Source organism: Pristiophorus japonicus, chromosome 8 (assembly GCF_044704955.1).
Source record: "Pristiophorus japonicus isolate sPriJap1 chromosome 8, sPriJap1.hap1, whole genome shotgun sequence".
In the NCBI taxonomy this organism is placed as follows: Eukaryota; Metazoa; Chordata; class Chondrichthyes; family Pristiophoridae; genus Pristiophorus; species Pristiophorus japonicus.
In genome coordinates this window covers 89612924-89636358 of record NC_091984.1, presented here as the reverse complement: position 1 = coordinate 89636358, position 23435 = coordinate 89612924, and the positions used below count along the sequence as shown (strand labels likewise).

Below are 23435 nucleotides of genomic sequence, written 5' to 3'. Positions count from 1 at the left end.
CCATCCCAGTAAAAAAAAAAATGTTCTTCTAGCTGGGAATTGCTGCATACATGGGTAGAGGGTTTTTGTGACCCATCAGTCTGAAAGCTGAAATATGAGAACTCACTAAACAAACTGGAGGTAGCAAATCAATGCTTTTCAAATCTTTCCTGTATGTGGGGCCCTCTGTGAATATTGACATATACTTGGGACTGCCCATCCAAATTTCCAAAAGATAGTGTAAGCTACCCAAAAGGAACACAGTGTAATTGCAGAAAATGCTTTTTGGTAGGTGAGGGCAACAGAAACCGTATGCTTGAAAGTCAATAAATACAGGAAAATAAAAATATAGAATTCGAGAGACATTGTGCTATGACAGGCAAATGGCCTTGCAAACCTCGACAGATCACAGAGCCCATTTTGAAAACTTAAATGGGTCAAATACTCGCATGTTTTTTAGGCTGATTTCAATTTTGTTTATCTGCTGTTACCGACTACCGTCAGCTTTCCAGATTTTATCAGTACATAATCTCCCTTATCCCAAATACTGCATATTTTCTTTTTAAAATGTTACCAGCGATGTCACCATTGGCAACATCCACATACTTCAGTACAAATCAATCACTTTTGTTGGAGAGACACGCAGCCCAAGTACAAATCTTCTCAGGGGACTGAATGTGTTGTGGTTGAGGTGCTGTCTTCTCATCTCAAGGACTTGGCTTAAAATCACGCTAGAGAGATAGGCCACAGTCCTCGCTCTGCTTGCTGCAAGGCTTGTAGTGAAATAAGTCTGTGGACAGTTTCAATTCTGTCACAAATGAGCACGAACCTGTAGCACAAACGGTCAATCCCACTCAACAGTCATAAGACTAACTGTTGTCACAAATAGAAATGTCCCACTGACACAACAGCTTTTTCTGAGGTTGCCTGACGTTAGGAGAGTAGAAACATGATCCCTTACACAGCACAGATATCCCATACCTTAAAGAACATGAAATCCCCCAAATAAATAAATGTTTCCTATTAAGACAATATCACGTTTAATCTAGTAGCTTCTTTGTATTACAAAACTACTTGACGAACTAGTACAATACCAGCAAACTGCTGCTGCTGTGGAATCTGTCCCTTTTACATTGTAGATCAAATTTCCTAGCACCTGTATAAGTTGCTTGCAGAGTCTTTGTTTGCATAATATATGCACCTGTGAGTATGCTCACATGTTTGTAGAGCTGTTGCATTGAGTGGCTTAGCCAGTCACGTGATGTTCACAAGACTCAATAAAACTCCAGTCAGTTGGCTCTAGATTATCCACGATGAGGTATGCAGTTGTGAGCCTAGTGGATGAACTGGTAATGTGTAGTGTGATTGTTAAACCTTTATTAATAAACCAACTAGTTCTTAATAGCAATGTGTTGCTATGAATTTTTAATTGAAGCAAATACATTACAGTTTCTAATTTTATTCTGTGGCTGCTGAACCTTCTTTGATGCCCAAGGTCCAGTATCAGTGACCTGCACAGATAGAATGCCAAACCTGTCCATTGCTTCCAGTGGCAGCATTTCTATTTGTAGTAGCAACACCTTATTTAACTTAAAGCGGCACTGCTAAATTTGGGACTGGTACTTTTGGCAGCTTTTGTTTCATGGTTTCTTTGCTTAAGAATTCATAGCAACACATTGCTATTCAGAACTAGTTGATTTATTAACAAAGGTATAACAGTCACACTATGCATTACCAGTTCATCCACTAGGCTCACAACTGCATACCTCATCGGGGATGACTTAAACCCAACTGACTGGGGTTTTATGGACTGGCTAAGTCATTCACAATGCAACAGCTCTACAACAATTTTTGGTATAACTTTAAATCAAGTGCCCCCAAGGGCACCAAAACCCACAAATTAACAACTGAACAATAAAAGGAACCTTGTAAAATCAAATTAAAATTTTGTTCCCTGTTGAAATGATGCATTCCAGTCCCTCCGGTGCCCACCTTTCACAGAAGGCCTCCATGTACCGGTGGATACCGCGTGCCCCATCTCCAGGGACACCTTAGCGCGAATGTAGCTGCGGAAGAGAGACAGGCAGTCGGGTTGAACAACCCCCTCGACTGTCTGCTGCCTGGACCGGTTAATGGCCACCTTGGCGAGGCTCAGGAACAGTCCTATGAGGAGGCCTTCAACCTGCTCACTCCCCTTCGCATCAGGTGCCCAAAGATCAGGAGCGTGGGACTGCAACAGCTCTACAACTATTTTGGTAGAACCTTAAACAAGTGCCCCCTTTTGGCACTAGAACCCACAAATTAACAATTTAAAACGGTAACAAAAAACCTTTAATCAAATTAAAATTTGTTTGCTGGGGGTGATGATGCACTCCAGTCCCTCTGGTGCTCACCTCTTGCGGAAGGCCGCGAACGTATCGGTGGACACCGCGTGCTCTATCTCCAGGAACACCCTGGCTCGAATGTACCCGTGGAAGAGAAGCAGGCAGTTGGGCTGAACGACCCCCTTGACTGCCCGCTGCCTGGACTGGTTAATGACCACCTTGGCCAGGCCCAGGAGCAGTCCTACGAGGAGGCCTTCCGACCTGCCCGCTCCCCTCCGCACAAGGTGCCCAAAGATCAGGAGTGTGGGACTGAAGTGCAACCAGAATTTGAGGAGCAGCCCCTTCAAATATTGGAAGAGGGGCTGCAACTTCACACATTTAACATAGACATGAAACACGGACTCCTGCAGACCCCAGAAATTGCAGGCGCAACATCTCTACAAACCTGCATACATTATAGCCTCCAAAATAAAAAGTGTACAAAGTAAATGGATGTGTGTCAACTCAGTCAGTTAAGTGACTGAATGTTCAACTGGAAAAAATAAAATATGTGGACATAGATGGGCTGCTTTATTCGGTAATTAGTGGTGCTGTTATGCTGGATACCTTGTGTCGCTGAAGTGGCTTTTTTGAGTCACAGTGATACAAGTCAAGTAATATCCCTGCACAGCAGCTATTTGGACATTTACTTGCTGTACAAATCCACCTGGAACAAGTGCCCTCAAAGCAGCTGCACTACACACCTGCAACCAGTACGAAACTAAATTTCTGTATCGTTTGTAAGTTGCTCATGTTAGAAAACGAAGCCTGCTAGCTTTTTTAACTTATGAAACACCACTGGTCGTCAGAGGCCAGTGAGCAGATCGGTGTGCAAGCAGTGAAGCTCAAATGTGTGAAGCTCTTCTTCCCTTGATTTAAGAGCAATTCCAGCTCCCATTAAAATGAAAGGAGGCACCGTGAATCCAAGCGGCTCCTCTCGGTCAGGAACATCACTACCGCAGGTCTGGAGAGAAAGAATTCCAAAACCACATGTCGTTGTTGGGTTTGGAATTTTTTTTTCTCTTTAAAGTGGTAACGAAAATATTTGTTCTATTTTTTTCTTGTGGACACGAGGGAGTGCTTTTATACAAAATTTACACTCCCTAAATTTTCCTTCCTCTATAGCAATGGGATTTAAAGAAACAACAAAAATCAATTGTTCAAAAAAGTGCTCTCAATTGTTACCTCAGTGGTTCCATTGCATGCGACTGTCATGAGGATGTGGTTGAAATCTGTACAACTCCATCGTAACACGTACATACCATCATCGTTGCCTTCGTGTTTCAGCTTGTTGATAGCATATTCAGTACTGATAAGAGCAAATTGTCAAAAGGTCACAATTACGGTCTGCATTTATTAAAGTTATGAGGAGAAGTTAAAGAAGTTGGGCTTGCTTTCTTTAGAAACTAGGAGACTTCAAACTGACCTCATTGAAGTTTCAAGATTATGTAAGACATTGGCAAATGATTCAAGTCAAAAATTAGGAAGTCAGGTCCAATATTTGTTACATAAAAAAAAAAGTTGTTGATTAAGTTATCAGAAAAGACCATTGAAATGGAGAGTATAAATGGGGTTGAGGACCTCATGTGTTTCTGAAGAAGAGAGAGAGATTGAGAGACCTTTTGTAACTTTGGCATCCTGTTCAATCCTGAGCATAGCTTCAGACTCCTCACCACAAAGACTGATTCACTTCATCTCTCTAACATTGCCTGCCAGCACCCCTACATCTGTCCCTTTGCCACTGAATCCCTTTACCACCTCCAGACTTGATTACTACAATGCTCTCCTTGCTGGCCTTCCTTCCTCCACCATCCACAAACTTCAACTTATGCAAAGTTCTGTTACATACATTTTGTCCCACACTAATAACCCCTGACCTTGCTGACCTACATTGGCTTCCTGTCTCCCAACACATTATTTTAAAATCTATACCCTTATTTTCAATTTATTTCATTGGTTTTTGTGTTATCTTGTCCAACCTTTTACTAGCCCAGCCCAGCCCAGCCCACTCCCCCCACGAATACTCTATTCCTCTAACTATGATATTTTGCAAATTGTCCCCATTTATCCCACCATTAGCAATATAGCCTTTAACTGCAGGCTCCTACTCTCAAATCCTCCCCCCACCCCTAAATCTATCTACTCCTCCACCTTTAAAACCTCACAATCCTCTTCAATCAAATCTCCATCTCTCTTAACCTCTCCTTTCCTGGTTTTCCTTGTGTCTATCTGTGAAGCATCTAAGGAGATTTTCTACACTACACTTGCTATATAGATTCAAGTTATTGTTGTTGATATGGTAAAAAATAAGTTCCTTGTGCTTGACACATAGAATAAAGTGTACAATTCTTGAAAAAAAATCACAACTAGTAGAGAGGAAAATAATTCCAACATTGGCTACTTGATGCTTTAACTGGATGGACGTGTGGTCAAAATTGCTGCTGACTTTATAAGCTGCAAATCTTTTTAAAATTGAGAAATGTATCTGAAGAGCCAAAGTCATAGTATAGCGTAACATAGTATATCATGTTTAAAAAGAATGGGCCAAAGGTGAGGTAATGAGGTAAGAGTGATTAGGTGAGGTCAAGCTTGGGTTTTAAAAGCCTGAAGATTTTAAGCAGACTGAGGAGTTCGCTGAGTTTTGATTTTAACACAGTGAAGCCATGAACGGAGGAGGAGGAACATGTAGAACTGTAAAATGGCAGCTTAGGACAAAGTGGAGAATATTGCTACTGGCTTTGGTACATCAATGGGTATGGGAATACTTAAACAGAAGGATTTATTCAGCTGAACATGATCACATTCCTTTGGGCAATTACATTTTGTGTTTGGCTACCAAATCTTTGATCCATAGGTAGAGTAAGTCCACTGTTCTTACATGATACGCAAAAAAAGGGGACAATTACATATTTTTAAAAATGCTATAATTTCCAGTTTACCGTATTGGTCCGTGGCAACCATTTTTGATGTTGTGTACTACTAATGGCGGAGCCACTTCTGTGCACAGGTAGTGATGGGCATCTACCGTTAATCGAAAGTAGCCATCAATCAAAGACACCATGGAGAGAGCTGCGTCGTAGGAAGACAGCTTGAGCTCCTAAAACACAAAGACATTAAATTCACAACAGTTTTTAAACTACTTAATACCAAGGTTACATTCTACTGATAATTGCCCAAATGTGGTGTTGACATATTCACAATTCACAAGTTTCCTAATCAGTATGGAAAGCTGGGAAGCCCACACTCTAACTGGTTTCTGATTATTATAGTGATGTTAGATAGCTGATATGAGCTCTTTGCGATGAGCAGTTTGAAAACCATTAAAAATCATCAGTTAATTTCTCCTGATGGCTCAATGGATAAACACACAGTATGGAACGGAACCACAGGTCGGGATCCGATTCCTGTCTATGATAAGTTACGTGTTCAGTTAGGGTGGCAGTGGAACACTGAAGTTAGCCTCAGCACCATTGGGACTAAGGAGGGAAAAATGCAGCTGGGGTTCATGTTCTTGACTGGTATCGAGTAACCCTTGCTGGGAAGGGTGTATCTGTAGGGAGGTTTGGGCTCAGTTGCAATACCATACTGGGTTGAGCAGCCTGTCAACACTTACTGTTGTTGATGTTTACATACAAATGCTTAATGCTCTTGTATCAAATTTCTTTCCATGCCATTTTAATGGAGGCATTAATGCACGTATTTTAAGCAGTTTACTGCTTTTGATAAAATAGCAGAGAGGGGAATTGGTACAAATGCATTAAGCATTCCCATTCTAAAATCACTAACAGTAATTTCTACCCTTGGGTGTCCAGGCTCACACATAGAGTGGTTTAGATGAGGTACTCAAGGCTGGCTGGCACCTCTGGTGCCTCAGTATCAACACCTGCAGGGGAGGAGGAGGTGGAAAGAAAATTTTAAAAACTCTATTTTTGATATGTAACAGACTCAATTTCTACAACTAACTTGCAAGAGTTGAAAGAATGTAACATTTACAATTAAACTGCCTGAAGTAAGCTCTGAAACCGAAGGTACTGTCAGACTGGTTGTAAAATGGAACTTTGGTGGTGGTATTGACCAGCTTCCGTCATACACCAGGTCTGATTTTCCTTTCCGTTGAAACAATAGAAAGGAGAATCAGGCCTGGTGTGTAATGGGAGTGTATAATGAGCAGCTGATGGGGGGAGGGCCGAAGAGTTTTTGGGATGCACCAAAGGTCAGGTTTGGAGGAACATGGAGTTCCATGAGGATTATAGGGCTGAAGGAGGTTACAGAAATAGGGAGGGGGGAGCCATAAAGAGATTTGAACAGGACAATGAGAATTTTAAATTGGAGGCATTATGGTATCGGGAGCCAATGTAGGTCAGCAAGCACAGGGTGGCAGATGTACTTCCCTAAAGAAAATCCGGTAGTTTCATGGCCACCATTACTGACTAGCTTTATTTAATGAACTACATACAGGCAGCAGAGTTTTGGATGAGCTGAACTTTATGGGGGTTGGAGGATGGGAGACCGGCCAGGAGAGCATTGGAATATTTGAGTCTGGAGGGGATACCAGTATAAATGAGGGTTTCAGCAGCAAATGGATTGAGGCAGGGGTGGAGACAGGCAATGCTACAGAGATGGAAGTAGATAGTCTTTGTGATGGAGAGGGCATGCAGAAGTTCAGCTCGGCGTCAAACAGGATGGTGAGGGTGTGAGCAGTTGGTGGCAACTTGAGATAATAGCTGGCAAGGGAAATGGAATCAGTGGCAAGTATACAGAGTTTGTGGTGGGGGCCAAAGTCAATGGCAATTTTTAATAGGAGGAAATTCATCCAGGACTGAATATTAGACAAGCAGGTTGACAACTGAGGCAGCGGAAAGGTCAAGAGAGGTGGTGTAGAAGTAGAACAGGGATGTCATCAGCATACGTGAGGAACCTGGCGCCATGTCTTCAGATGATGTCATCGAGGGGACCAAGTACAGATCCTTGGGGGTTTCTCAAGGTAATGGTACTGGGTCAGGAAGAAGAGTCACTGCTGGAGATACTCTGGCTATAGAATCAAGCGAGGGCAGTCCCACTTAGCTGGGCAATGAAGGAGAGGCGTTGGAGCAGGATGATGTGGTCAACCATGTCTACGGCTGCAGACAAGTCAAGGATGAGGAGGGATAGTGCACCATGATCATAGCAACCAAGAATGCCATTTGAGACTTTGATAACGGGGCTGCTGTAGAAAGTAGAAAACATGTTATGCTGACACAGTAGAGGATGTTCTTTTGAAGGGCGTAGGTATGTTATTGGGAAGAGTAGAGAGAGCTTTACTCTGTGGGAACAACGTCCCCACTCATTTATTAGGGGGGCCTCATGGCCCCTTTAACAGGCTGCGTGGCCCATTCAAAATTCTGCCCATGCATGGTTTTTCCATTTAAAAGCCGGTGAGCTGCCTGTGCGGGACCTCAAGACCACTGCGGGCTGCGCGCCTTAAAGGGAACATTGGCTGGAAGTGGTTGATAGTTGACCAAAATAGGAAAACTGTTTCATAGCCCAATTCAGAACTCCTTCAAGCTTACCTTAACGAACATGAAATTCACCCCAAACTTGAACAAAAAACTATTTATCCTTTCTTCACTCTGAACTTGGTAGATTTGGCTGTGAAAATCTTTTACTCATCAGCACTCAGTGCCTTGCTCACAATCGAAACTACTATTCTTCCATTAACAGCGTTAAATTTAAGCATTTTAAGTACAGTATTGTATGATTAGAATCATGTCAGTCTTTGCAACAGTCAGCCCTAATATTAATTAATCAAACATAGTGGCTTGAAGTGTCCTTACTGGCAGTATATATTGGTCTTTCCGCAGTCCACCTCTCTGATAAAATGTAACAGGAAAATGATTCGATGCATAATAACATAGAACATAGGCCATTCAGACCCTCCAGCCTCTTCTGTCATTATATTAGTTCAAGGCCGATCTGTACCAAAAGATCATTTACCTGCCTTTGCTCCATATCTCTTGACAGCTTAAATGATTTTTGTTTGCTCTAGATTACTATTCAGTGATTCTTCCTGTAAAAATGCATGTCTGAATGTTGTTTAAAGATAGGATAGAGCTTGGCTATGTGATTCCCCCCTCCCTCACCCTGCTGCTTAGATCCACAAATAAAGAATGCTGCTTGGGCACTGCATTGGAGAATGACTAGCATTCACTGAACTGTAACCCAACAAGAATCAATGAGATGGGGAGGAAACTAGGGAAATTAAATAGCCTACCAGCTTTTTGTTGTCTTGTTTATTGATGATGACAGTGGAGTCCTTTATGACGATGTGTGTAATCTCGTAAAAGTCAGAAAATAGAATCCAGCCCTCATTTTGAACTCCTTTGTTTTCACCAGCCTTACTGCTTTTGCTGCTGTTCTTGCTCTTCTTCGATTTAGTTTTCTCTTTCATATTCAATGTAGACTTTAATAGGAACAAAACACAGTATTACAGAACATGTCATAAATTAGGGAGACACAATATTAGCATTAGATCTTAGGGCCCATTACAGAGTTGATCATTCTGACATAATATGGTTGACTGCCCAATTGGAACCAACTCACAATATCTCAATATTTTTTTTGAGAGGGTCTGCATTTTGGACAATGACCTGTAGGACCTCCTCTTGTATGTCTTCCAACACTGTTCTTGACTGTGCTGGTAGAAAGCATGTGACACCTCTCCATTTTTAAATATCTCTTCCTCTTAAGAGGGAGTTCAGCTTTATTAACTTTGGAAACCAGGAAGTGTTTATGGAGAACTTTCCTCAGCCCATGGTAGGATAGATTATACATATTAAATTACTCTGCAGTCCATTTGGCTGATCTCAAAATTGAATACCCCTCAATTACTCACTCTCTCAAATATCTATCCAAATTCTCCATTCATTTTTTCCCACACTATCTGCCTCCACTGCCCCCTGGATGGTCCATTCTACACATCCACTATCCTCTGCATAAAGTAGTTAAATCTAAACTTTCTGTACATTTTCCTTCTAAGCTTCAGTCTATGTACCCAGTTCTGTAGTTTCTGGCAATCATAAACATATTTTTAGGGTTCAATTTATCTAACCCTTTAAGAATCTTGAATACGTGAATAATATTTCCCTTGAGCTTTCTCATCTCCAGAGCAAACAATCCCAGGCTTTTCAAATGTTCCTGATATCTCAGATACCTTAACCTAGGTATCGGTTTGGCTGTTCTTTTCTGCTCCTTCCAGTGCCTGATCAACTTGCTGTAATATGGTGACCAGGGTAGTGCAGGTTGTCCAGTTTGGTCACAGCATTCTGTGACTTATATTCTACCGTTTTGGCTATAAAGTTCAACATTATATTTGCTTTGTTGACTGCTACTCTGCATTGGTTGGACATGTATACATCGAGTTGACTAAGACTCCAGTGTCCCTTTCATCTTCAGCTACTTCAGTAACATTCATGGAATACATGTATCTCTTACAATGCTGCACATTGGGGGAAAAAAGTAAGAAGAACAATGTGCAATGTGGAAGACAGAAGAAATTGGGAACAGTGCTTCAGGTAGGGGAGGAAGAAAAGTGCCAGCATTGACCAAGAAAGAGTGGGTAGGGAGAGTTCCAGCATGAACCTTGAGAGAAGTAGAAATAGGGAAGAGTGTCAACTTAAAGCAAGGGGGAGAGAAAGAGTAACTGGGTTAAAGGAGCAGAGGAGTGCTAAATTGAATTCTGGGCGAGAGAGAGAGAGGAGTGCCAGTATGAATTTTGGAGGAGGGTTTGGAGAAGGGAGTGTCTGTTAACGGCTTGGGAGCTGGATGTGGTGCAGTTGTCTCTATAAACTGGATCCGAGGGGGAGAGTGTCCATGTGAACTGGCAGATTGGATTGGGGAGAGTGACTGTTGTGGTAACTTTTGGGTATGTGTTGATCTAGTTAGTCTGTTGAAAATCCAACGGTCATTGTTTTTAAATATCTATCAATTGTGAAATATGAAAGCTCTTAAAATTAATCAGAATGCACTTTTTTAATGTAAAAAATTAAAAATTTCTAGGGGAGCCTTGGACCCTCTTACAAATGCACCAAATTTGTGACTTCAATGTTTGGATTTCCCCTTATGGCTTTCATGCACATATTTATTTCCCTCCAATACAAACATCTTAGATTTCAGAACCGGTCTAACTGCCTACTTTCACATATTGGCGATATACATGGGGAAATAAGAAGGTATTTATTGAGGATTTTGTTAGCTTTTTTGAAGCTGTTGGTCAACTTTTGTTGGTTTTCTAGGTTGGTATAGATGTACAGAGCAGTCCTGTTTTTAACGTAACACACCCAGCGAGAATGTGGCACATCCAGGTCAGATGCCCGATTTACACTCCGCCCGATTTTATGCTCCATTGCTTTCAATAAATGGGGCAAGGTATAAATTGGTCATCCAACCCCAACGCTCCCCTTTCTTGCTAGGTGTGTTAGGTTAAAACTGGGGCATAGACCATTCGACTGAAATTTGACCCATTGTAATTTATAATCTGCGCACAGCAACATACTTTCATCAGCATGGCACTGCACTTTTCTCTCTCTCCTCTAGCACAAAATTCACACATTCAAAACACTTCAACCCAGAGTAGACAGAGGAAGTGGTTTCAGTAAAAAAAAAAAATACCGCCACTTCCTTGTAGTAGCAGATAACACAACATGTAGAAAGAGTCTATACACTTTACTACAAATAACAAATCTCCCTTGGGCTGAACACTCCCAATGTGGTTGTCACTGGCAATTCATATTTTCTTTAAAAAACTGCGGGGGTGCAATTGGTCTTTGACAAAATGGGCGATCGTGAATCGGCAGCCCGTTTACAAACCATCCGATTTTTATTTTCCATTGAAATATCGTTGAAGACCAATATCCACCCACTCACGCCCCACGAGTTTCTGAGGACAGGCTTCAGTGCTAAACACGATGGATTTAAGTGATCAAAAAAGAAACTTGTCTCCCATCTCATGTTTCTGTGCTTTTCTTTATTACAAGACATTCTGCAAGAATGAATTTTTGTTACAAAGAGGAGAAACAGCCTGCACATAAACTGAAACCGTCTCTGCTTCTTTTCCCATCATATGATTCTGACTATGAGTGGACATGAACAGTAAAAAGTTCTGCATGTAGCAGCAAACAGTAACACTGAACAGTGTATATTTTTACAATGAAATTTCCTGTATGACTTCAGAATCTGTTATCTACATCGTGATCAATCATTTTTTTTTTGCTCTTCTTTGCTTGTCTCCTATTTTTGTTGGCACTTTGTATTTACCAATCATATTCTACAAAACCTTCCTCTCCAATTTCAATTTTCTTCCCAATCACATTCTCGCAAAATAAAATGAGGTACACCAACCACGGCAGTTCCTCATTCACTGCTCCACCTTATAGAAACATAGAAAATAGGTGCAGGAGTAGGCCATTTGGCCCTTCGAGCCTGCACTGCCATTCAATGAGTTCAATGCTGAACATGCAACTTCAGTACCCCATTCCTGCTTTCTCGCCATACCCCTTGATCCCCCTAGTAGTAAGGACTACATCTAACTCCTTTTTGAATATATTTAGTGAATTGGCCTCAACAACTTTCTGTGGTAGAGAATTCCACAGGTTCACCACTCTCTGGGTGAAGAAGTTTCTCCTCATCTCGGTCCTAAATGGCTTACCCCTTATCCTTAGACTGTGACTACCTGGTTCTGGACTTCCCCAACATTGGGAACATTCTTCCTGCATCTAACCTGTCTAAACCCGTCAGAATTGTAAACGTTTCTATGAGATCCCCTCTTATTCTTCTGAACTCCAATGAATACAAGCCCAGTTGATCCAGTCTTTCTTGATAGGTCAGTCCCGCCATCCTGGGAATCAGTCTGGTGAACCTTTGCTACACTCCCTCAATAGCAAGAATGTCCTTCCTCAAGTTAGGAGACCAAAACTGTACACAATACGCCAGGTGTGGCCTCACCAAGGCCCTGTACAACTGTAGTAACACCTCCCTGCCCCTGTACTCAAATCCCCTCGCTATGAAGGCCAACATGCCATTTGCTTTCTTAACCGCCTGCTGTACCTGCATGCCAACCTTCAATGACTGATGTACCATGACACCCAGGTCTCGTTGCACCTCCCCTTTTCCTAATCTGTCACCATTCAGATAATAGTCTGTCTCTCTGTTTTTACCACCAAAGTGGATAACCTCACATTTATCCACATTATACTTCATCTGCCATGCATTTGCCCACTCACCTAACCTATCCAAGTCACTCTGCAGCCTCGTAGCATCCTCCTCGCAGCTCACACTGCCACCTAACTTAGTGTCATCCGCAAATTTGGAGATAATACATTTAATCCCCTCGTCTAAATCATTAATGTACAATGTAAACAGCTGGGGCCCCAGCACAGAACCTTCCGGTACCGCACTAGTCACTGCCTGCCATTCTGAAAAGTACCCATTTACTCCTACTCTTTGCTTCCTGTCTGACAACCAGTTCCCAATCCATGTCAGCACACTACCCCCAATCCCATGCGCTTTAACTTTGCACATTAATCTCTTGTGTGGGACCTTGTCGAAAGCCTTCTGAAAGTCCAAATACACCACATCAACTGGTTCTCCCTTGTCCACTCTACTGGAAACATCCTCAAAAAATTCCAAAAGATTTGTCAAGCATGATTTCCCTTTCACAAATCCATGCTGACTTGGACCTATCATGTCACCTCTTTCCAAATGCGCTGCTATGACATCCTTAATAATTGATTCCATCATTTTACCCACTACCGATGTCAGGCTGACCGGTCTGTAATTCCATGTTTTCTCTCTCCCTCCTTTTTTAAAAAGTGGGGTTACACCACCTGCAAGATCCCCGCCAAGTCTCACACCATCCTGACTTGGAAATATAGCGTAGAAGGAGGCCATTTCGGCCCATCGTGTCCACGCTGGCGACAAAGAGCCACACGGCCTCGGTCAGCAGCCCTTAAGGTTACATATAAACCTATGAACAATAAACAATGGTGGACAGGTAAAGAGCATCCAGCTCAACCAGTCCGCTCCACACAACTGCGATACTCATGTATTGCAACATTTTACACTCCACCCCACCAGAGCCATGCGATGTCCTGGGAGAGGCAAAAAAAAAAAAGAGATAAAAACCCACACCAATTGGGGAAAAAAAATCTGGGAAAATTCTTCTCCGACCCATCCAGGCGATCGAAACTAGTCCAGGAGACCACTCTGGCCGTATTAGATTCCCTGCAGTACTTACCCTTATGTCTGCGCCAGCCAACAAGAGGTTATCCAGTCTAATCCCAATTACCAGCTCTAGGTCCGTAACCCTTCAGGCGACAGCACTTCAAGTGCACATCCAGGCACCTTTTAAATATGGTCAGGGTTTCTGCCACCACCACCCTTACAGGCAGCGAGTTCCAGACCCCCACAACCCTCTGCATGAAGAAGCCTCCCCTCAAATCCCCTCTGAACCTTCCACTAACCACCTTAAACCTATGCCCCCTCTTAACTGATCCCTCCACCAAAGGAAATAGGCCTTTGCTATCCACTATATCCAGGCCCCTCAAAATTTTATACACCTCCAATGAGGTCTCCCTTCAGCCTCCTCTGTTCCAAGGAGAACAAATCCAACCTATCCAATTTGTCCTCATAGCTAAGATTTCTCATTCCAGGCAACATCCTCGTAAATCTCCTCTGCATCCTCTCCAGTGCAATCACATCCTTCCTATAATACGGCGACCAGAACTGCACGCAGTACTCCAGCTGAGGCCTAACCAGTGTATTATATAATTTAAGCATAACCTCTCTGCTCTTGTATTCTATGCCTCGGCCAATAAAGGAAAGCATTCCATATGCCTTCTTAACCACCTTATCCACCTGTCCTGCTACTTTCAGGGATCTGTGGACAAGCACTCCAAGGTCCCTTTGTTCATCTACACTTCTAAGTGACCTACCTTTTAATGTGTATACCCTTTCCTTATTAGCCCTCCCCAAGTGCATTACCTCACACTTCTCTGAATTAAATTCCATTTGCACTGCTCTGCCCACCTGACCAGTAGATTGATATCCTCCTGCAATCCATGACTTTCCTCTTCATTATTGACCACACAGCCAATTTTAGTGTCGTCTGCAAAAGTTTTAATCATACCCCCTATATTCAAATCTAGATCATTAATGTGTACCACAAAAAGCAAGGGACCCAGTACTGAGCCCCGAGGAAGGAACCCCACTGGAAACATCCTTCAGTCACAAAAACAGCAATCAACCATTACCCTTTGCTTCCTACCTCTAAGCCAATTTTGGATTCAACTTGCCACTTTGCCCTGGATCCCATGGTGTTTTACCTTCGTGACCAGTCTGCCATGTGGGACCTTATCAAAAACTTTGCTAAAGTCCATATGCACTACATTGTATGCACTATCCTCGTCGACCCTCTTCATTACCTCCTCAAAAAATTCAATCAAATACGATCTTCCCTTAACTAATCCGTGCTGACAGTCCCTGATTAATCCTTGCCTTTCTAAAATGTAGATTTATCCTGTCCTTCAGGATTTTTCCAATAATTTTCCCACCACTGAGGTTAGGCTGACAGGCCTGTAATTACTCAGCCAATCCTTTTCTCCCTTCATAAACAAGGGTACTACCTTAGCAGTCCTCCAGTCCTCCGGCACCATGCCTGAATCTAAAGAGGACTGGAAAATGATGGTTAAAGCCTCTGCTATTTCCTCTCTTGCTTTGCTCAACAGCCTGGGATGCATTTCATCTGGGCCTGGGGACTTAACCACTTTCAAAGAAGCTTAATACCTCCTCTCTCACTATGTCTATTTCATCCAGAATTTCACACTCCTCCTCAATAGCAGTATCTAAATTTCCCCTTTCCTTTGTAAAAACAGGCACAAAGTACTCATTAAGAAGCATACCCACATCTTCCACCTCCACACACAGATTACCCTCATGGTCTGTAATAGGCCTTACACTTTCTTTAGTTATCCTTTTGCTCTTAATATATTTAACAGACCATCTTTGGGTTTTTCTTAATTTTACTTGCCAAGAATTTTTCATGCTCGCTCTTAGCATTCCTAATATCCTTTTTAATTTCACCTCTGTACTTCTCATATTCCTCCAGAGATTCCACAGTATTTAGCTGTCGGTATATAACATAAGCTTCCCTTTTTTTCTTTATCCTCCCCTGTAAGTCCCTAGACATCCAGGGGACTCTAGATTTGTTATTCCCACCCTTTTTCTTTAAGGGCACATGTTTAGCCTGAGCCCTCTGGATCTCCTCCTTGAATGCCTTCCACTGTTCCAACACTGATTTAGCTTCAAGTAGCTGTTTCTAGTCCACTGTGGCCAAATCACTTCTCAACTTAGCAAAGTTAGCTTCTCCCCAATTTGGGACTTTTATTCCTGGTCTATCCTCGTCCTTATCCATAACTACCTTGAATCTGACTGAATTATGGTCACTGGCACCTAAGTGCTCTCCCACTAATACCCCTTCTACCTGCCCAGCTTCATTCCCCAAAACTAAATCCAGAACCGCCCCCTCCTGTGTTAGGCTTGTTACATACTGACTAAAAAAGTTCTCTTGAATGCATTTTAGGAATTCCGCACCCTCTATACCCTTCACACTATATTTGTCCCAATCAATATAACGATCGTTTTTGGACTTCACAGCAATTTGCCTACATATTTGCTCCACTATCTCCCTCCCACTGTTTGGGGGTCTATAATACACGCCCAGCACTGCGATCGCCACTTTTCTATTTTTCAGTTTGACCCATATGGCCTCATTTGATGATCCCTCTAACATATCATCCCTCCTCACAGCTGTAATAGTTTCTTTAATCAATACCACCGCACCCCACCCCCCCCCCACAGGTTTACCCCCCTCTCTGTCCTATCTAAAAATCCTGTAACCAGGAATATTGAGCTGCCAAACCTGCTCCTCTTTCAGCCGTGTCTCCGTAATGGCAATAATTTCATACTCCCAAGTGTCTTCCAGTGCTCTCAGCTCATCCGCCTTATTCGCTATACACCTTGCATTGAAGTATATACCATTTAGCACAGGAAGACCTCCTTGATTACTACTTACTAACCCTGGTTTCCTCTGTCTTATAGATTCACTTTCTACATTCTTGCTCTCCAATTTCAGCTTTACTTCCTTCCCTATTGAATTTGTTCTCAGGTTCCCATTCCCCTGCCAAGCTAGTTTAAATTCTCCCTAACAGCACTAGCAAAACTCCCCACGAGAATATTGGTCCCGGCGCTGTTGAGATGCAACCCGTCCGGTTTGTACAGATCCAAACTCCCCCAGAAGCGGTCCCAATGCCTCAGGAATTTAAAGCCCTCCCTCTTGCACCAACTCTCCAGCCACATGTTCATCCTCTCTATCCTTCTATTCTTGTACTCATTAGCACGTGGCACTGGTAGTAACTTGGAGATTACTACCTTTGAGGACTAACCCTTTAATTTTTCTCCTAGCTCCCTAAATTCTGCCTGCAGGACCTCATCCCTCTTCCAACCTATGTCACTGGTCCCGATATGGACCATGACGTCTAGCTGTTCACCCTCTCTCCCCGCACCCCCCCCCGCCCCCACCAGAATACCCTGCGTCCGCTCTGTGACATCCTTGCCCTGGCACCAGGGAGGCACCGTATCATCCTGGAGTCACGTCTACAGCCACAGAAACACCTGTCTATCCCCCCAACTATTGAATCCCCTACCAGTATAGCTCTTTTATTCTTTGTCCCTCCCCGCTGTGCACCCGTGGCACCTTGGACTTGGCCTCTGGCTGCACTCCCCAGAGGCATCATCACCCTCACCGGTGCTCGAGAGAGAATATCGATTGGAAAACGAGATGGACTCAGGGGGGGCCTCCTGCAACTAACTGCCTAGCGTTCTTCCTCCGTCTGGTGGTCACCCACTGCCTGCATGCTTTTAAGCTGCAGGGTGACCACCTCCTGAAATGTGCTATCCACGTAGTTCTCAGCCTCACGGATGCACCGCAGTGACTCCAGCCGCTGCTCAAGCTCCGAAACGCGGAGCTCGAGTAGTGGAAGCTGGAGACACCTCCTGCACATGGTTGCCTAGGCTGTGCGAAGCGTCCAGGACTTCCCACATGCCGCAGGACATGCACGCCACAGGACTGAGCTGCCCTACCATCCCTCGAATTAAACTTATCTGATTATAAAAGAGAAAGAGAGATACTTACCAATCAAACAGCCAATCATTTACCTCCCCGGACAAGGGCTGAGCGCGGACAGAAGTCAGAAACACAGTTTGGAGTCGAATCCGAAATCAGCGGGGCGCAGGGGAGCAACGCACTTGGTAGCGGGAGGCCTGGAAGTTGGCAAGGAGCAGGAGGCCCGGAGGCCGGCGAGGAGCAGGAGGTTTCTGCAGGGAGGGACTTCCACCTGCCCTGGACCCAACAGGAAACAGGAAAATATCCTCCTTTATGTACGGAGACCAAGGGGCCGAAATTACCCTCCACCCCAAACAGGGCAGATCATTCGAATGAAGTGATGATTCTCGACCCGAATCAATGAGGCGGAGAATCAATTGAAATTGCCCTCTTTTTACAAAAAAAATCGTTGGGGTGGTGTCTGGGGCGGCTGAGGGGCAGAAATGCGTCGGCAGTGGAGCGGAAGGCAGGCGGTGTCATCAGCACGACCGCGGATGTGCCGCATCGTGCTGATGCGTAGCAACGTCCTCCCCTTTAGGTAAAGGGGAGGGCCGCTGCGAATTCTGCAACCACCAGGGAGGACATCGGCTAGGCCAGCGGGTGCTGGGCTGCCTGTTTGTGGCCCGGCCGAACCATTGTTGGGCCGACTTCAGAGTCGGACAATAATTAAAATAAAATGCCGGCCATGGCCGTGTGCCCTCCCCTATAAGGGTGGACGCATCGCCCAGCCACTGACAGCTTCCCACCGGGAAAAGCTGTCAGGTGCACCGAGTGGCGACGGCTCCACTCCTGCGGGGCGGAAAGGGGTCACCGCAGGGTGGTAAGTGGTTGGTGTGTGCCCGACAGGACGGGAACACGGTAGAAACCCATTTCTGCCATCCCCAGCCCGGGGGCAATATCGGATGAGTTTGACCATCCCAGAAAGGCCTTACTGCCCTATTCCTGCCTCTTAAAGGCGGTAATGGGCCTTAAAGAGGGAGGCAATTTTGGCCTCCAAAACTGTACACAATACTCCAGGTGTGGTCTCATCAGGGCCCTATATAATTACAGCAAGATGTCTTTACCCTTATACTCAAACCCTCTTGTAATAAAGGCCAACATACCATTTGCTTGCTGTACCTGCATGTTAACTTTCAGTGATTTGTGTACAAGGACACCCAGGTCCCTTTGAACACCAACATTTCCCAATCTCTCGCCATTTAAAAAAATACTCTGCTTTTCTATTTTTGCTACCAAAGTGGATAACTTCACATTTCTCCACATTATATTCCATTTGCCATGTTCTTGCTCACTCACTTAGCCTGTCTATATCCCCTAGAAACATCTTTGCATCCTCCTCACAACTTACATTCCCATCTAGCTTTATATCATCAGCAAACTTGGATATATTACATTTGGTCCCCTCATCCAAATCATTGATATAGATTGTGAATAGCTGGGGCCCTTGCGGTACCCCACTAGTTACAGCCTGCCAACCCATAAATGGCCCGTTTATTCCTACTCTCTGTTTTCTGTCCATTAACCAATCCTCAATCCATGCTAGTATATTAACCCCAATCCCATGAGCCCAAATTTTGTTTAATAACCTCCTGTGTGGCACCTTATCAAATGCCTTCTGAAACTCCAAATACACCACATCCACTGGTTCCCCCTTATCTATTCTGGTAGTTAATTACAGATTCTAGCATTTTCCCTACTACTGATGTCAGGCTAACTGGCCTGTAATTCCCCATTTTCTCTCTCCCTCCTTTCTTAAATAGTGGGGTTACATTTGCTACCTTCCAAACAGGAGGAACCATTCTAGAATCTATGGAATTTTGGAAGATGACAACCATGCATCCACTATCTCTATAGCCACCTCTTTTAAAAACTCTAGGATGTAGGCCATCAGGTCCAGGGGATTTATTAGCTTTCAGTGCAAATAATTTCTCCAGTACTTTAAAACAAAAACTAATACTAATTTCTTTCAGTTCCTCATTCTCGCTAGACCCTTGGTTCTCCACTATTTCCAGTAGATTTTTTTGCGTCTTCTTCCGTGAAGACAGACACAAAGTTCTTGCTCACACACTCACTTATTTCTCCGCCATTTCCTTATTCCCCATTATAATTTCTCCTGTCTCACTCAGCCTGTAAGGGACCCACGTTTACTTTCGGTAATCATTTCCTTCTTACATACCTATAGAAGCGTTTACAGTCTGTTTTTATGTCTCTTGCTAGTTTACTCTCATTCTATTTTCCCTTTCTTTATCAATTTCTTGGTCCTCCTTTGCTGAGTTCTAAAATCCTCCCAATCCTCGGGCTTACTAGTCTTTCTGGTAACATTATAAGCCCCTTTCTTTAATCTAATACTATCCTTAATTTCTCGTTAGCCACGGTTAGACCATTTATATAAAACGGAAGAGAGTGACTAAAGTAAATGTTGGACCTTTAGAAGATGAGAAGGGGAATTTAATAATGGGAAATGTGGAAATGGCTGAGACCTTAAACAATTATTTTGCTTTGGTCTTCACAGTGGAAGACACAAAAACCATGCCAAAAATTGCTGGTCACGGGAATGTGGGAAGGGAGGACCTTGAGACAATCACTATCACTAGGGAGGTAGTGCTGAACAGGCTAATGGGACTCACGGTAGACAAGTCCCCTGGTCCTGATGAAATGCATCCCAGGATATTAAAAGAGATGGCGGAAGTTATAGCAGATGCATTCGTTATAATCTACCAAAATTCTCTGGACTCTGGGGAGGTACCAGCGGATTGGAAAGCAGCTAATGTAACGCCTCTGTTTAAAAAAGGGGGCAGACAAAAGGCAGGTAACTATAGGTCGGTTAGTTTAACATCTGTAGTGGGGAAAATGCTTGAAGCTATCATTAAGGAAGAAATAGCGGGACATCTAGATAGGAATAGTGCAATCAAGCAGACGCAACATGGATTCATGAAGGGGAAATCATGTTTAACTAATTTACTAGAATTCTTTGAGGATATAACGAGCATGGTGGATAGAGGTGTACCGATGGATGTGGTGTATTTAGATTTCCAAAAGGCATTCGATAAGGTGCCACACAAAAGGTTACTGCAGAAGATAAAGGTATGCGGAGTCAGAGGAAATGTATTAGCATGGATCGAGAATTGGCTGGCGAACAGAAAGCAGAGAGCCGGGATAAATGGGTCCTTTTCAGGTTGGAAATCGGTGGTTAGTGGTGCACCACAGAGATCGGTGCTGGGACCACAACTGTTTACAATATACATAGATGACCTGGAAGAGGGGACAGAGTGTAGTGTAACAAAATTTGCAGATGACACAAAGATTAGTGGGACAGCGGGTTGTGTAGAGGACACAGAGAGGCTGCAAAGAGATTTAGATAGGTTAAGCGAATGGGCTAAGGTTTGGCAGATGGAATACAATGTCGGAAAATGAAAGGTCATCCACCTTGGAAAAAAAAACAGTAAAAGGGAATATTCTTTGAATGGGGAGAAATTACAACATGCTGCGGTGCAGAGGGACCTGGGGGTCCTTGTGCATGAATCCCAAAAAGTTAGTTTGCAGGTGCAGCAGGTAATCAGGAAGGTGAATGGAATGTTGGCCTTCATTGCGAGAGGGATGGGGTACAAAAGCAGGGAGGTCCTGCTGTAACTGTATTGGTGAGGCCACACCTGGAGTACTGCGTGCAGTTTTGATCACCTTACTTAAGGAAGGAAATACTAGCCTTGGAGGGGGTACAGAGACGATTCACTAGGCTGATTCCGGAGATGAGTGGGGGGGGTTACCTTATGATGATAGATTGAGTAGACTGGGTCTTTACTCGTTGGAATTCAGAAGGATGAGGGGTGATCTTATAGAAACATTTAAAATAATGAAAGGGATAGACAAGATAGAGGCAGAGAGGTTGTTTCCACTGGTCGGGGAGATTAGAACTAGGGGGCACAGCCTCAAAATACTGGGGAGCCAATTTAAAACAGAGCTGAGAAGGAATTTCTTCTCCCAGAGGGTTGTGAATCTGTGGCATTCTCTGCCCAAGGAAGTAGTTGAGGCTAGCTCATTGAATGTATTCAAGTCACAGATAGATAGATTTTTAACCAATAAGGGAATTAAGGGTTACGGGGAGCGGGCGGGTAAGTGGAGCTGAGTCCACGGCCAGATCAGCCATGATCTTGTTGAATGGTGGAGCAGGCTTGAGGGGCTAGATGGCCTACTCCTGTTCCTAATTCTTATGTTCTTATTTCCCGTGGTGTTTTTATTCCTTAAAGAATGTATATTCGTTGCGAATTATGTATTATTTCTTTAAATGTTTGCCATAATTCCCAACAAGATGGCAATATCAAGGTTCGCCCCACAGTGTATGAGCGTCACACATTTGCAGATTTACTTATTTGCGTAATGGCAGAAACATAAGGGGCAAAATTATTTCTTCATTTATTTATCCGCAGTGGATAAGGAGAACGCTATTTATTTATGGGCTCAATATCTTTTTACATTTTTTTCCATGAATAATGCTACAGGAGATTGACTAGTATTGTTAAATAAGGATGATGTCAAACTTGAGTACCCTGCAAGCTCTGACAACTGATGCAAAGGCAGATATGGCAGACCTCAAGGAAAGTTGCCACAGTTTAGTTAACTGAGTGTCATAAACCAGGTAAATGGTCTTCATATGCATGCCACAAAGTGTTGTCTGTCTACCTGTTCCACATTTACTGCTGCCCAATGGAAATTACTCACCAACCTTAAGGCTCTTTTATTGTAACAACATTAAATGTAAAAATAAACTGCCACAAGGTGTGGAACTGGTGGTACAGATAAAGAAAGTCTAAGAGTCGATCCCTTGCTTGAGCTGAGTTAATTGATTTAAGCCAGGGTGACAGTGCTACAATAGAACTCCTTTGAACTATGAAAGAGGAAAAAAATTAGCTAATTCTGATTGCTACCTAGTAAAACTTGCTAGTTAAAAAGCATATGGATTACTTAGGTTTATAAATAGAGGAATAGAATATAAAAGCAAAGAGATCATGCTAGAACTTTATAATTCACTGGTTTGGCCTCAGCTAGAGAATTGTGGACAATTCTTGACACCAGACTTCAGGAAAGATATAATGCCTTAGATAGGGTACATAGGAGGTTTATCAGGATGTTCCCAGGGATGAGGGGCTTCAGTTAGGAGGAGAGGTTGAAAAAGTTAGGACTCATCTCCTTGGAACAGAGGTTAAGAGGTGACCAAATAGCAGTTAAAGATGATGAGAGGTTTTGATGGAGTAGATAAGAAAAATACTAGTCCCGCTGGTGAGTGTGTCAATAGCCAGAGGTCATAGATTTAATGTCACTGGCAAAAGATTGAGAGGGGAGATGAGAAGAATTTTTTTCACTCAGAGTTGTGATGATCTGGAATACTCTATCTGAAAAGGTGGTGGAAGCTGATTCCATGAATAATTTTTGAAGGGAGTTGGACAGGTACTTAAGGATGAGGAACTTACAGGGTTATGGAGGTGTGGGACTAAGCACAACTGCTCCTTCAAAGAGCAGCACAGGCACGATGGGCAAATGGGGCCCTTCGATGCTGTAAGTTTCTATGGGCCCAAGTTTCGAGCCGCACCTAGAACGGCGCAGTCCCGACCTGGACGCCCGTTTTTCACGCCACAAAGTGCTCCTAAAAAAAACCTCCAGATTCTCCAGCTCCCTGCAGGTCCTCTGGCCCTCGGCACAGCGCAGCAGGAACTGTAGGGGGCGGAGCCAGGTCCCTGCACTACAGTGGGCGCGCATGTGCAGTAGCTCCAGGCGCCCGAAACTGTGTGGGAGGGGCCGAAGCACGCAGCCCCTAGCCCTGGCCGAATGGCCTCACGGGTTGCGTGAATAAGGCTTCTCCCACGGCCAGCTCCTGCTTCCTCCCGACCTGACTCGACACCGACCAG

General features: G+C 43.7%; 1 protein-coding gene across 8 annotated transcripts in view; it reads right to left on the bottom strand.

The window, feature by feature from the left end:
* The window catches only part of jak1 (Janus kinase 1), a 145334-nt gene that overhangs the window by 38891 nt on the left and 83008 nt on the right, over positions 1 to 23435 (bottom strand). For all 8 annotated transcript variants that reach the window (XM_070887025.1, XM_070887023.1, XM_070887021.1 and 5 more), the window contains 3 exons: positions 8593 to 8781; positions 5282 to 5439; positions 3528 to 3651 (listed from right to left, as the gene is read on the bottom strand). In XM_070887025.1, the coding sequence (XP_070743126.1) occupies positions 3528 to 3651; positions 5282 to 5439; positions 8593 to 8781 (471 nt within the window). The remainder of the gene's footprint in view (positions 1 to 3527; positions 3652 to 5281; positions 5440 to 8592; positions 8782 to 23435) is intronic.